This window comes from Prionailurus viverrinus, chromosome B1, assembly GCF_022837055.1.
Source record: "Prionailurus viverrinus isolate Anna chromosome B1, UM_Priviv_1.0, whole genome shotgun sequence".
NCBI lineage: Eukaryota > Metazoa > Chordata > Mammalia > Carnivora > Felidae > Prionailurus > Prionailurus viverrinus.
The window spans coordinates 35827029-35841231 of record NC_062564.1 but is presented as its reverse complement, the minus strand read 5'-3'; the positions used below and the strand labels follow the sequence as shown (position 1 = coordinate 35841231).

The following is a 14203-nucleotide window of genomic DNA, read 5'->3' as shown; positions in this document are numbered from 1 at the left end:
ATGGGGCATCTGACTCTGGCCCCCCAGGAGGGGGGCTCTTTGGACTTTTGGGACACCCAGCGAGGAGACCCTAAGCCAAGAAGGAGAAGAAAGAGCCTGAAGACCTTCAGTCTGACCCCAGCCACCTTCCGGGGCATTTGGCACTGGAGGGTGAGTGCCGTCTCCTTGTCCGGGCCATGTCCACCCTCCCCGCTCCTGCCCCTCCTGCAACCTGCTCCCTGGCTCCTCGGCTCCTCTGAGGTGAGGCTGTGAGGCTGCCACTCCCACTCCCCACCCCCCCATGCCAGAGCCCTGCCCCGGGACGCTACAGCAGGCCTTCCTCAGGACTCACTTTTCTGTCACTCATCCATTCAGCCACCCACTTGCCCACGCACTCGTTCGTTTACTGGGCAGGTATTTCTTTTACCCCTCCTATGTGTCAGGCACTGTACTAGGTATTTAGGGTGCACATATAGGGAAGGTGTGGGGTTCAAAACATTTCAGGCAAATCTTTGCTCCATTTGTAAGATGGGGCCCCTAGAGTTCCTAGTGTAGTCACAGGCGAGTTTCTGGGCTGTAGAGTGCCCCTCACCCCCACCTTCCTGCAGGGCCGGCAGCTTCCACAGGGCCCTCAGCGAGGATCCCCTGTGAGGCTGTAACTGAGAAGGAGCCCTGGGGAGGGACTTGGGGATCCCACCTCTTGACCTTGAGTTCCTGCGGGCCTTAAGGGGTCTGGCCCACCTGAGAATGGAGTGGAGAAGCCGGGCCTTCCGGAAGCCAGTGCTCAGGCCCCTCCACTACTGATGGAGACCAGGAACAGGGTCACCTTTGTCACAGACCCCACCTGCCCATTTGAATGCCAGCGGACATCTTTCTACCTCGCGATTCCCCTCTGGAAATCTGGGTGTCCGTTCGATCTACACAGCTTCCCTGAACACCTGCCTCTGTGCCAAGCACACAGTCCCCAGAGTGACCGCAGACAGACTGGAGCATGTGTGGGAGTGACAAACACATGCCTGTAGCCTGTGTCTCTGTGTGTGTGTGTGCTCATGGGAGAGTGCGTGTGTGGGTTGACCCGAACTTGAGCAGCTGCATGTGTGAGCACACTTGAGTTCACAGGTCTGCTGAAGAGCCTTGTGGTCTCTGTGTTTTTGTGTCTTTATACCCACGTACTGGCCCCTGAGTGCCTGCCTATGCATCTGTGCGCACGCTTCCTCACACACATGTGGGAAGAAGTAGTGTGTGTCCCTTATGCACACGTGCACACAGGTGGATGGCTGGCCAGTGGTATGTGTGCATGCGGTCTCTATGTCTGCCTGTGGGTCCTGCGCCTGAGTGTGGTGTACCTGTGGGTCAGTGTCTGTGCTGCCCCAGTGGGACCGCAGTACATCCCCGAGGGATCCCGTGTCTGTGGGCATGCTGGTGTGGGTGTGTGTGTCTAAACACAGCCTGTAGCTGCAGCAGCCAGAGTGAGAGCTCGGAGCTCCCAGCCGGGCCCACCCTTTCCGTGGGCTGCTCCCCTCTACCAGAGACTCTGTTTCTCTCCTTCCATATGTGCGGGCCTTGTGCCTACCCCTCCAGGCCTTCTTCCTGCTGCAGGCTCTCTTCCTTTCTGTTTCTGTCGCTGTGCCTCTTCCCACTTGCTCTTCCTCTTTGACCTGGCTGCGCCGGACATGGCCGTCCTGCATGTGTGTCCCGCCGCCTTCCCGCATTGCCCTGTGAATCTGCCTCTGAGGCCCCGGGTTGGTTTTCACTGCTCTCCCTCCCTGGTCCCTGCCCTCCACCCCCACCCCTTGGTCCCTTTTCTCCTTCTCTCTCTCGTTTCAGAAAAGAGGCCCGCTCTGCAGCCCCCTCGGGGACGCCCCCACCAGCTCAAATTCCGAGTGCAGAAAAGAAACCGGACCCCCCAGTGAGGCCTGCCAGGCCTCCCGGACCCTTTGTTACTCAGGAACCTCACCTTGGACGGAATGGGATGGGGGCTTCAGTGCCCGACCACCCCCCACCTCCGCTCTGCCATTCCGGCCTGCCTCCTTCTGGCCGGACAGAACTGGTGCTCTCCTCTCCCCTTGTCCCCCCCTCCCATGGACAGGGGACCTTCCCTGCCCCCACTCCCTCCCATTTTGATGGTGTCTGTGACATTTCCTGTTGTGAAGTAAAAGAGGGACCCCTGCGTCCTGCTCCTTTCTCTTGCAGTCTGCTTGTCCGTGTGTCTGTTTTTCCACTTGTCCGTCTGTCCAGTAAGCAGGTAATGGTAGAGGGTGCCCATGTTGGTCAGCTCCAGCCCCCAGCCCTCCCTCCACCCCACTTCTACTTTCTCTCCCCACAGCTGGGCCACTCAGCTGGCTCCGCTGGATGCACTGCCCTGGACCCCACCGTGGCCTTGGCCCCCCCGGGGGGAGGAAACCCAGCCAGCCTCCCGCTTCCCCTGGGGTGACCACCCCGACCTCAGCCCTGCACAGACCTGGGCCCGCCTTGTTTGCTCCCCTGCAGACAAGGACGAGTGCTCCAAGGATAACGGCGGCTGCCAGCAAGACTGCGTCAACACCTTCGGCAGCTATGAGTGCCAGTGTCGCAGTGGCTTCGTCCTACATGACAACAAACACGACTGCAAGGAAGGTAAGCGCTGCCAGTGCAGCGCCCAGAGCCCCTAGGGCAGGGCCAGCAGGCCCAAAGGACTGGAGGCTGGGGACACGAGGACACGGGTGCCATCTCCATCTGGCCCGGTGTAGACTCAAGGTCACGAGTGGTCTCTGAGGTTACCTTGTTTTGCCTCCCACCTGGCCCACAGATTCTTCCGTCCTCAAAATATCCAAGCCACACATGCTTCCGTGTCTCCTTGTGCATGTTAGGAGAGGAGGGGCTCACACTCATCCCCAGGCTCCATTTTTAGACTGATCTTAGTGCTTCTTAAAATGCATGGACAAGTCCTTGTCTTCATAACGACCTTCCTGTGGCAGAGAGTTGAGATGGCACAGAGGTCGAGAGCACAGGCTGGAGCCAGGCTGCCTGGCCCAGCCCCACTGCTTAGCCAGCTGTGCACCCTTGAGCACTTCTGTTTGTTCCTGTGTGACACGTAGGTCGCAATAGACCTACCTCATTAGGGCACAGGGCTCTCTGAAGTGCTCCAAGCGTGCTGAGCTCATAGCAAGCACAGTCGTATATCAGCCGTTATTGGTCACACTGCTGACCCCTGGGGACATTCAGAACAGGGTCACCGCCTCCCAGACACTAAAGCCCTGCAGATATTTGAAAACAGCACTCATATCATCACCAACATCATCTGATAGCTCTTTGGACATGCTACAACACTGGCCTGTTCCAAGTCCCGAATGCCGTTGTGTCCCCCGCTTGCTGGGGCATACTATCCCAGCAGCACAACACAGACCTGGCTCTACCACTGAATGTCTGTGTGACTTTGGGTGAATCACTGCACCTCTCTGAGCTTCCAGTTCCTCACCCATGAGATGATTAACAATGGTAACTGCCTTGCAGCATACTAAAGTTTACAGATCTTGCTTGAACACTTAGCACAGTGCCTGGCAAATACTTCTTCTCACTGTTCTTAGGTGGACAACCAAGGTATAAACAAATAAACTCCTGGATAAAATAAACAGGATTGAAGCACTCAGCAGTGACCCAATGGACACTAAAGAGCTTCCAACCCGATTACTTCGGTCTACCCGAATACGAAGTTCCTGATTCACAGGGCCTCCACGTCTTTTAGCTGGAGGGGACCTTATTCTGTGGTTGTCCAAAGTGCATTCTCTCTCTGTGTGTACTGTGTGAAAAAGAGTACATCAACATTAACAAGATAGCTGTGAGAGGTTTTACACTTCTAGGGTGGACAACCTGTACATAGCTGAGTCATTTTAGAAGCACTCATGATTCCTCACTCAAATGATAGGCGAATTACAAATCAGTATTTCCTGACTCCTCCTTGCAGAGGTTGTGCAAAGTTCTGCAGGGACCTCAAGAGGGGAGTTCCTCTGGGGTGCCTGGTTGGCTCCGTTGGTAGAGCATGCAACTCTTGATCTCAGGGTCGTGAGTTTGAGCCCCACATTGGGCATAAGGCTCACTAAAAAAAAAAAAAAAAAAAAAGAGGGGAGTCCCTCTGCCCCCAGGAAGATTGCAGTCTAGCCAGGGGAGAAGTGGGCACACACAGAGAAGTTAGAGGGCCCCAAAGACCTGTGTATAAATGGGGGAGAACAGCGAATGTGGCCTTGGAGAACCACAGAAGGATGATGGACACAGCCCATAGGTCCACTGTGGAGAGCCAGGAGCTCTACCTGCCTCCACAGGGCCTCTGGGCAGCCTGCACACTGCTCTCTGGGCCTCATGGCTGTGTATTCATCCTGTGAGCCGCTGACCATAGGCACCTATCCATCCCTTTCTCCTCCCCAGCCCACAGTGCACTGGCCGCCTGTTTTTCCCCAAGAAACCTGTCAGATTGGATGATAATAAATCATGAACATCAGCTTTTAAATTCGTTTGTGAGGCCACACTCTCAGAGGTGGGAAGGCAGATTGCAATGGATCAAAGAGCCATAAACAGTGAGAATGGGGTAATAGCAAGTTTTCTTGAAGAACAACTGAGAAGAAAAGGAGAAAGGATGGGTGGCAGCTAGAGGGGAATGTAGGGCTGTGGGGGAGTTACTTTAGGATGGGGCAAAGCATAGGAGGGTCCACAGGCTGGCAGAGATGGCACAGAGAGTGAGGGTGGATAATTTGTGGTACAAAGGTACCCACGTGGACCTGGGACTCCTTTTTGGAGACGAGGAAGGAGGAAGGTGAGTTTGCAGGGAGGGGCTGGGAAGCTGAAGTTGTTCATATCTGAGGCCCTGATTTTTTTCAGGGAGGCAGGAGGTGAGGTGATCTTCTGAGAGGGAAGGGATGGGAGTGGAGAGGGCTGAAGATTTGGAGCCGTTGTTGAGGAGGTAAGGGGTGGAGGTGGTGAAGGACAGATCCAAGAGTATCAAGTGGTTTCGGTTCCCAGTGGTTGAGGCAGATGGGGTTTTCCGAGAGGACACGGTAGAAGGACAGTATGTTGATGAGCAGCCAGGATGATCAGCCATATAGTCCAGCCAGATAGGGAAGCAAGTTAAGTCAACCAAGGAGGAAATATTGGGAGAAAATAGAAGGATCAAGACCCTGGAAGTCTCTCTAAAGCTGAAGAAGTGTTGAAAGGATAGTGAGGGCCTGAGCACCCTGGAAGAACAGGAAGTGGTCACAGAGAGGTGATGTGTTTGTAGCATCAGGAAATGGTAGGTGATGGCAAGGCCTAGAGTAAGGTCATGAGCAAGCCCGGCTTGAGAGGAAGAAGATAAGTGCCAATAGAGCTGAGAAGGTCAGGAACAGAGAGGCTAGAGTGTTGGCTGACATCACCTGGGATGGCAGCAGGAATGGGTATAGAACTGAGTCAGGTGCCAAAGTCTTCTGTGAATGTGGAAGTGTGGCAGGATACCAGAGGATGACAACATCATGGAGGGCAGAGGGGGTGTGGCCAGAGGCCTCAAAGGTCCAGGGATCTGCACGGCAGTGCCTGTGAGGGCGGCTTTCATGGATGCTGCCAGGCAGACCTCGCTTGGAGGCAAGCAGCTAGATTTCCCCGGCCATGGGTAACCAAACAGAAAAGAAGTAATGTAAGCCTTCCATCAGTTTGTAGGTGGGGGACAAGAGAAAGAAGCAAGGAGGGCAGGAGGGAAGGGCTTTGTTCCTTTCCTCACAGGAGGCACTAGAGCACCAAGGTTCTTGCTGATCCCTTTACCTTCACTTCCCCACAGCCGGCTGTGACCACAAGGTGACATCCACCAGCGGCACCATCACCAGCCCCAACTGGCCTGACAAATATCCCAGCAAGAAGGAGTGCACCTGGGCTATCTCTAGCACCCCTGGCCACCGGGTCAAGCTGGTAAGGTACCCACACCCCAGCCTGCATGGGGACCCCTGCTCTTCCATGCCATCGGGCTACCACCTGTTTCCTATCAGTTCCAAAGCTCTGGGTAATTCAGAGGTCCTGACCAGAGCATGCAGACTGCAGGCTGGTGGCCTGGCTGAGCCCACAGGGCTGTCATCCCTGTGAGGATCCTCATGAGCCCCAAATCTGGTCTGGACAGAGGCCCGGTCCCAGTACATATTGGGGTTGTGCCTGCCATTACCCATTCCCGGGTCCTCCCTCACTGCTACCAGCAATGCCCCTGGCAGGGGCTGCTTCCCTGGTCTCCATCAGCTGGGGTCTGGAGGCCTAGATTTGGGGCCACCTGCTGCCCCCCCCCAGATGCATTCTGAACTTGCTGTCCTCCCCCGTGCCCTCTAGACCTTCGTGGAGATGGATATCGAGTCCCAGCCTGAGTGTGCCTATGACCACCTGGAGGTGTATGATGGCCGTGACGCCAAGGCCCCCGTCCTGGGCCGCTTCTGTGGGAGCAAGAAGCCTGAGCCTGTCCTGGCCACGGGCAGCCGCATGTTCCTGCGCTTCTACTCCGACAACTCCGTCCAAAGGAAGGGCTTCCAGGCATCCCACTCCACAGGTGAGGCCATCTCAGGCTAGCTCAATGTCCTCACGCTGTCTTGTTCTGCGAGCTTCTGCTGATCCTGCTCTCACAGGCAGGCCCAGGCTCTGGAGTTTCACAGGGGGATTAGAAAGAGTGTATGAAGGGACAGATGGACAGAGCTATGGCCTGGGTAGACAGAGACTGTGTTCTGAGGGCCGGGCAGAGGAGCAGAGAGTGAGCACTAAAGAGAGAGTGGGAGAGGTCCCGATTAGGGGCCGCTAAGTTGCCGGAAAACAGAGGGCAGTGACGCCAGTGGGTGGGGAATCCAGGGATGGGGAGGGAAGCCCCACAGTCCCCAGCGGTAGGACGCCTGACTGTGTGGCAGCCCACCCACATTCCAAACCCAAAAGTCACTCGTCTAGAGATATTTATTAACACATAACATGTATGATGAAGCAGTGCTCTAAGTGCAGGTCACAAAAATGAAGCAGACAAACATCTCGGGCCTTGAGGGGCTACTTAGTGATCGTTTGTCCATTTATCTAACAACCATTTGCTGAGCTCTGGCTGTATGCAAGACTCAGAGGGGCTTATGGAGGTGAATCAGGCATGAGCCCTTCACCCCTGCACACCAGGAACTCACGGTCCAGACGTGAGGTGGGACGTGCACAGATAGTTATAGCATGAGACAAAACATGATAAGGTCTAGCTCTGGGCAGGAGTTGGTGGGGTCATTCCAGCAGGGGGAGGAGCCCAGGCACAGCCACAATCCCAGGACAGCTCTGGGTGTGTACAGGTGACCGCAGGTCATTTCGTTTGGCCTGAGCAATTGGTATGTAAAGACAGGACAGTAGTGAAGTAGAAACAGTGCAGCAGTAGAGGAAGCCTGGAGCCCAGGCTTGGGAGACCTGGAACATCAGGTGTCAGATGGGGGCTTCACAGGCTCCTTGTGGGTCTTGAGCCACCTGTTGCGGAGTCCCCAGGACTGCTGGGTCCAGAGCCTCTCATCCTTCCTTGTAGCTCAGGCCCTGTCCCACCCCCTCCTCACCCCTCCAGGGAGACATAAGCACCAGATTTCCTAGAGGCCAGAGGGCTTCCAGAGGAGGATGGACGCTGAGGACCCTGTCCTGCATGCTCTCATTTGCCCCTCCCAGCAAAGGGTCACAGACTGGAAGCCCAGAACTCTATCTGGCCCTCAGTTCCGCTCTGTTTGGCCCACAGTGTGTTTTTTAACAATGTGAGCCAACATTGAAAAATCAAGAGTTTTCGCAGAAAATCCAGATGTGGTTCTTCTCTCTTAAGAATGGAAGCCCTGGCAACACAGGGCCCACATTCTTCCATGACAGCCATCAGCTGGAGCAAATTAGCAATGTGCTCTTTTGACAAGCGTGCCCTCCCCAGTGCCTCAGCTCAGAGTTGCCTAACAGCCCGGTGTGTCCCTGGTCCTCTGTGGGCATCTATCCAGAAGTAGAGCAGCAGAGCACTTGTTCTGGGCCACGTCCCAGGCAGGTCCAAACCCACTCGCCCCTAGCCATGTGGCCCTCTCTCCATCAAGCCATGAGGGTTCAGCACAGTGAGGCGCGGTACCCTGACCCTGGCCATGCTTGGGGAGTGGTGGCCAATCCTGTTGCTCCTCCCCCACAGAGTGTGGAGGCCAGGTTCGGGCAGAGGTGAAGACGAAGGATCTTTACTCCCATGCGCAGTTTGGTGACAACAACTACCCTGGGGGGGTGGACTGCGAATGGGTCATCGTGGCAGAGGAAGGATATGGCGTGGAGCTGGTGTTCCAGACCTTCGAGGTGGAGGAGGAGACAGACTGTGGCTACGACTACATGGAGCTCTTCGATGGCTATGACAGCACAGCCCCCAGACTGGGGCGCTACTGCGGCTCAGGGGTGAGACCCCGCCCCCTGCCTAGTGCCCTTGCCTCTGCAGGTGTGGGGTGCCGGTATGGGTGCTAGCACATGCCTGGCCCTTTGCAGGAGCTGGGAGACCCTGCCTGGTGGGTGGCTGCTCACAGAGGCCCGCCCTGCCCTAGGCCATCCCCACCCAGGAAACTCTGTCCTTTTTTGCCCAACACTGTGGTTTCTGCATCCTCTGGGACAGGCCCTGCCCTGACCCAAGCCTGCTCAGCACCAGTTTGTTTGGACCTACAGGGTAGCTTGCATCCGGGGAGGTGGATGGAGTTCCCTCTACCACCCCCTCCCCCCCCCCCCCCCCCCCCCCCGCCCTTGTTCTAGTCCCAAAGCAGCTTACCGGGGCCCAGGGTCGGGGGCAGAGGTTGAAGCAAAAACCAGGGACCTAGGACCTGAGCCGAACTGTGCTAACCAGTCATCTGGCTGAGCCATAAAAACACCCTCATCTCTTCCACTGCCAGTTTCCCTTCTTGGTGGGAGGCCAGCTGGTCCCAAAGCCCTTGGTGCTACTGTCCAAGCAGACACTGAGCATTGCTTCTTGGTCCATAAAATGGCACTTTCAGAGGCAGTGGGCAAAAGTTTGCTTGATTTTAACTGAAGCCACAGGAAAATGACAAAGGTGGATTTATGTTCCTCTCAGAGCTGTGGCTTCTTTTTGTTTTTGTGAATCCTTTCCCCTTTCGGAGAACACCGTCTTCTCCTCTCCATTACACACCCGTGCATGCGTGCGCACACACATGCACACAAACACACACGCCCTCCTGCCCCTCACCTCCCTGGTCCCTCACCTCTCTTATGGCTATGCTCCAGTGTAACCTGGGCATCTTAGGAAGTGTTAAACTTCCTTCCTGGAGCAGCAGCAGCATCTGCTGAGCCCAGCATTAGCCAGCTGAATGTGCCCTTAGGACAGAGCTTCTGCTTCACAGGGTCTGGGACAGGGCAGAGAGGTGGGGGGGTGGGGTAGGAGCAGAGCACATAGGCCCCTCCCCTGCCTGGCTCACCACTCTGGAATCCCCTGGTCACCAAGCCGGCACCCCCTCCCCATTTTGCCCTTTGTAACTCCCTTGATCTGGCACATTCCAGTGAGCCACACACCAAATTGGGTGTCCCCAGGTGGCTTCTTCCAGACACTTCCACCAGGCTGGAGCCAACGGGAGGGAACCTGGGGAAGGAACCCAATCCTGTCAGGGCTTCCTGGCAGGGTTGCTGGAAATGTCCCCAAGGTTCTCGGAAATGATGCTTTCTGTGCCCTGAGAGCCAGGGCATCCGTGTGCCGAGGCTCTGTGGGCGGCTCTCACTCTGAGGGCCTGTACACAGAGGTAAGGAGGGGCTTGCAGGAGCTAGGCAGGGGCATCGCCTAGAGCCAACCATGGCCAGAACTGGGGGAGGATGGGAGGGGAATGGCCACAGCTATGTCTGGAGGACCCAGCTATTCTGTCTTCTCCTAGAGGCAGCTGAGACAGTGAGAAGGTAGCCTCTCAGAGAACCCACTCCCTTTGCAAAACCCATTCACAACCACACTCTCATTTGCTCCCTCCCACAACCCCCATCAGCCCTTCTGAGCTTGGAGAGCAGGGAGCATTTACTCCCGCTTGCCCTTGAGGGAAGTGAGGCCCAGAGCGGGACAGTGCCTTGCCTGAGACTTCACAACTAACTTGTTAATAGCAGTGTTAATAGCAGCGCTGGGTATGAAGTGTGACTCTGAACTTAAGGCAAGCTCCTCTATCCCCTGCTTTTCTTCCCCTCCTCCAGGTGTCCCCTTAAACTCTTGCTATCAATAGTCTTCCCCCTGCTTCAAGGGGCTGGGGGAATCTGGTGAATGTCTGGGAGCCGCCCACCTTCCTTAGAGCGGGGGATCCTGGGGAGGAAAAACAGCAGCCTCAGCCTCATGCCCATCCTTTTCCTCTGTCAGCCTCCTGAGGAGGTGTACTCGGCCGGAGATTCTGTCCTGGTGAAATTCCACTCAGATGACACCATCACCAAAAAAGGCTTCCACCTGCGGTTCACCAGCACCAAGTTCCAGGACACACTGCACAGCAAGAAATGACCACTGCCTCACACGGGGGCGGGGACGGGAAGCCTGCTGCCCTCAGTCACCTGGACTGGACAGTGGGAGGTGGGCAGGAGGTGGGCACCCCGTCCCTGTCCCCCAGGCGCCAGGACCTGCAGGCCGATGGTCCAGGTGAGGCTGTCCTCAGGAGGCGGGGGAATGGGACTGCTTCGTGAGCCCCTTCCCCGTGATCCCTTCCTCCTTGCCCCCACCAGAACAAGGGGCCAGGGCCAGGGAGCCAGAGCTTTCACGGAGACACTTGAAGTGGCCATTCCTCTATGGGGGCCTGGCCTGGGGGGGAGAGCGTCTGTCAGCAGACCCTCCCATCTTCCCTGCCCTCTCTAAGTGCACCGTATTGTGTATAGCCGGTGGCATAGCTTCATTGTAATGTACATTTCCCACCCCTTCTCCAACCTCGACATGGTTTTTTTGAGCCCCTATTTCCCCACTTCCTGGGGTGTGAGTTTCCATACGAGTCCCACAGGATGCACCGTGAGGGGCTGCAGAAGAGGGGGTGGGGAAACAAGACAGGGCTTCTCTCAGGCCCAGCGGCTGGTCAGCCACACCAGGGCACACCAGCCAATAAACTGAAAGTGTTACAGCCAGTATCTTGTGCCAGATGCTGTCTGGGACATGGGGCGGGGGGGCGGGGGGGGGGGGGTGCGGTGCATCTCATTCCAGATGTGCAGGCTTGCTGTGTCTGAGACCAGCCCACAGCCAGGACACCTGGCCCTGCTGGCTGCACTTCCTTCCCTTGATTCCAGGACCCCTGAGGGTGTGATTTCACACTCAGGCACACACAAACACAGCCTCCTAGCACACTTCAGCCTGCAGGCGTACCGCATATACACGCACTGCTCATAGCCCTCCCACACAACGAGAGGAGTGGAACATTCTGTAAAGAGGCTGTTTGGGGGCGGGAGTGGGGGGAGGTAAGTAAAAGGGGATAGGCATGTGTCTGTCCAGCTGGTGTCCATCCATGTCTTCTGTCTCTGACTGGGGAAGGGGTGGGTGGGCTGGAGGGTGTCCCAGGAGAGCTCGCCAGAAGCCAGAAAACTGGCATCAGCCTGAACGGATCTACTGACTGGCCCTGAAACTCTGCCTTCCTGAAGGTCAAACACCCAGTGCTGGCCCCCTGCAGGTCCTTCTCTTCTCATGGAGACAAGAGCCAGACACTAGGCAGCCACTGAGCAAACATTCCAGCTCTGGCCCCCTCTCCCAAGGCTGTGTCTTGTCTGGCCTCCTCCTTCCTGCCACTGCCCCCTCCCTCCCCAGACAGCAGTGAGGCACAGACCTGTTTCCCAGAGACCAGGAGGAGAGAAGCCACATCCCTGCCCCTTCCATTCAGAGGAGCCTCTCTCTCCCTTTACTCTACATGGATCTCAAAGGGAAAGAAAGAGAGAGGACCCACGTTCTTATGCCTGGACTAGCCCCTCCCACATTTCAGAGAGAGCCAGGCATGCTGCTCCAACCCCCAGGGCTCCCTGAGATCCTTCAGTGGGTCTGTAGGTCTTTTACTGGCCTCAAGCTCCGCCCTATTGCAGAAGCACATGTTGTGCCTTATGCTTTCTGGACTGTGGGAGGGGACATACCCCTAGGCAGCATTATGGTACGGTACACCCCAGATGGGCCCTTGAAGCAGAAAGCAGTAGTGGAAACCAGACACATTGCTGGCATCTGATGTGTATGCAGGACCCTCTCCTTCCAGGAAGCCAGCCTGCTCCTACTGTCAGGCTGCAGCCCTCTCTTTCCGTCCTGAGAGCAGATGAGGCCTTGAGGTCCTGCAAGAAAGGGGGGATGGCCCGAGGGGTTCCTGCCTATTGCTCCAGTGAGGTCACAGGCTGTGACATCATAACCACCCTTCCCCGTCTCCACCTCCTCTGACCTCGGTGCTCAGGACAGCCTGGAGGACCATGAGTAGAATGGAAAGGCCCGCAAACCATTGGAGCTGCCTGGGCATTTCACCCAGACACTTTGCCATTCCCACTTGGCAGAATTTGTAGTTGGTGGTCACAGCTCTCCTCACCAGCCCTCCAGGGCCCTCTGAAGCTCAGAGGACCCTACTCCCAGTTCACGAGTCACATGCCCAGAAGGAACCAGGCTCAGAACCCCCCCGGACTGTGGAGAGTGGCCTGCAGCCCAAAGCGAGTACCCAGTCTTCCACCCCGAACAAGGGCTCTGTGAACAGCAATGCCACAGCCAGAGGCAGCTCAGGATTGACTCATGCAGCCACCCCAGACGCCTGTCCCAAGACTCCATCACCACCGTAGACCCAGATCCCTCTAACGACTTAGGAATCATGCTGGTGGGCCTTCCCTGTCTCCTGTCTTCTCTCGGCCTATCTTCAGAGGCTGCCTCCCAGTGGTAGAGGCTGCTCAGGACCTGGGTGCAGGTCATTCATATATATTCCAGAACTTTATTCATGCACTCTTCAATGCTTTGCCCACCCTCACCTTCTGCCGGCTTCAGGGTTCTAGACTAGACCAACTCCAGTGTGGCTACCATCAGCTCAGTTGACTCCATGTCACGGGAAGGTACTCCTGCTCCCACAACTGTCTCCAAGCCCCAGAGGGCCCCCTGAGGGCCCCCTTGGTTCTGAGTACATGGCCAGTAGTGGAAGAGCTAGGATGGATCTGCCCGACTTCTAGGTTGAGATAAGCACCTGAAGCTTCAGACTTGTCCTTCCAGGAGCACCCTTGTAGCCTTCAGAGGACAGGACAAAAGAATTAGGAGATGCTGATCCAGGAGACCTGAATCTGCCATGGTTTGCCCAGTGGTGCTGGTCAGCTATTTCCTCCCTGGGCCTCTACTCCCCAAGCCTGTCATCCTCCCCAGCAACCCTCCTCCCTCCTGCCACTGCTGAGACAGACAAGAAGACTCAGGGTCTGTCTAGTCTCCAAGCAGGCAGAGAGCAGGGTTCTTCATGGCGGGGGGGTGGATGTCTAGGGCCAAGTTTGGCTCAACTATAGTGGAAGGAAAGTCACGTGCCCTGTACCTCTGCTTCACTGTTTCTTTCCTCTTTTTCCCTTCCCCCTCCCCCAACCCTAACCCTATATGCTTCTCTGTCATGAAAAAGGTCACAAACTTGCATGCAAACATAGCCGGTTTTGAACATCAATGCTACCATTTGGTGGCTGTGTGCCCCTGGGTGAGTCATTTAACCTCTCTGAGCCTCAGTTTCTTCATCTAGACACATGGAATGACAACACTTCACAGGGTTTCAAGGAAGGAATGAGATAACCTTTGAAGAGATCCTGGCAAATAGGAGGCTCTCCATAAATGGACCTTCTTTTCCTTTCCTCTGCCAATTTTCCAGTTCCTGGACTACTCTCTTTCTATGCAAAAAGGAAACTTCTGGGTACACTAGTTTCCAGTCAAGCATTAGGAGCTTAGGGCAGATGTACTCTTGCCAGAGAAGGCAACACTTAGCCCGCAGCAAGGCGGGGCTTGTGGGGCAGCAGGAGACATTTCTGGCTAGCTGGTAGCCTTTCTGGGCACCTCCCAAGTCACACCCTGTGCTTGACTGTCCCTACACACAGGCTGATTCTAGAATCTGTGAAAAGATTTGCTGCTCCAGTTTGCAAAAATAGCAGTGTCTGATTTGGGGAGTGGGGATAGGGCAGCCAGCTGTCTTCCCCAGAGAGCCACGAGGCCCTCCCCACTCCCCCCCAACCCAGCCTCCTGCTGACCAGCCTGCTTCTCCTGCTCCAGCCTCCTCCCAGCCCCACACCCTCCCCTCCCCCATCCCAGGAACATCTGGTTCCAATC

At 56.1% G+C, this 14203-nt stretch overlaps 1 protein-coding gene across 4 annotated transcripts in view; it reads left to right on the top strand.

The window, feature by feature from the left end:
* Positions 1 to 11041, top strand: part of BMP1 (bone morphogenetic protein 1) — a 43888-nt gene extending 32847 nt beyond the window's left edge. For 3 of the 4 annotated variants that reach the window (XM_047856043.1, XM_047856045.1, XM_047856044.1), the window contains 5 exons: positions 2470 to 2595; positions 5759 to 5886; positions 6292 to 6505; positions 8114 to 8364; positions 10298 to 11041. In XM_047856043.1, coding sequence (XP_047711999.1) covers positions 2470 to 2595; positions 5759 to 5886; positions 6292 to 6505; positions 8114 to 8364; positions 10298 to 10432 — 854 coding nt within the window. In that variant the 3' untranslated portion in view covers positions 10433 to 11041. Of the gene's footprint in view, positions 1 to 1806; positions 2233 to 2469; positions 2596 to 5758; positions 5887 to 6291; positions 6506 to 8113; positions 8365 to 10297 lie in introns of those variants that run through there. The other variant, XM_047856046.1, reaches the window with a different exon arrangement.
* The last annotated feature ends 3162 nt before the right edge of the window (positions 11042 to 14203 follow it).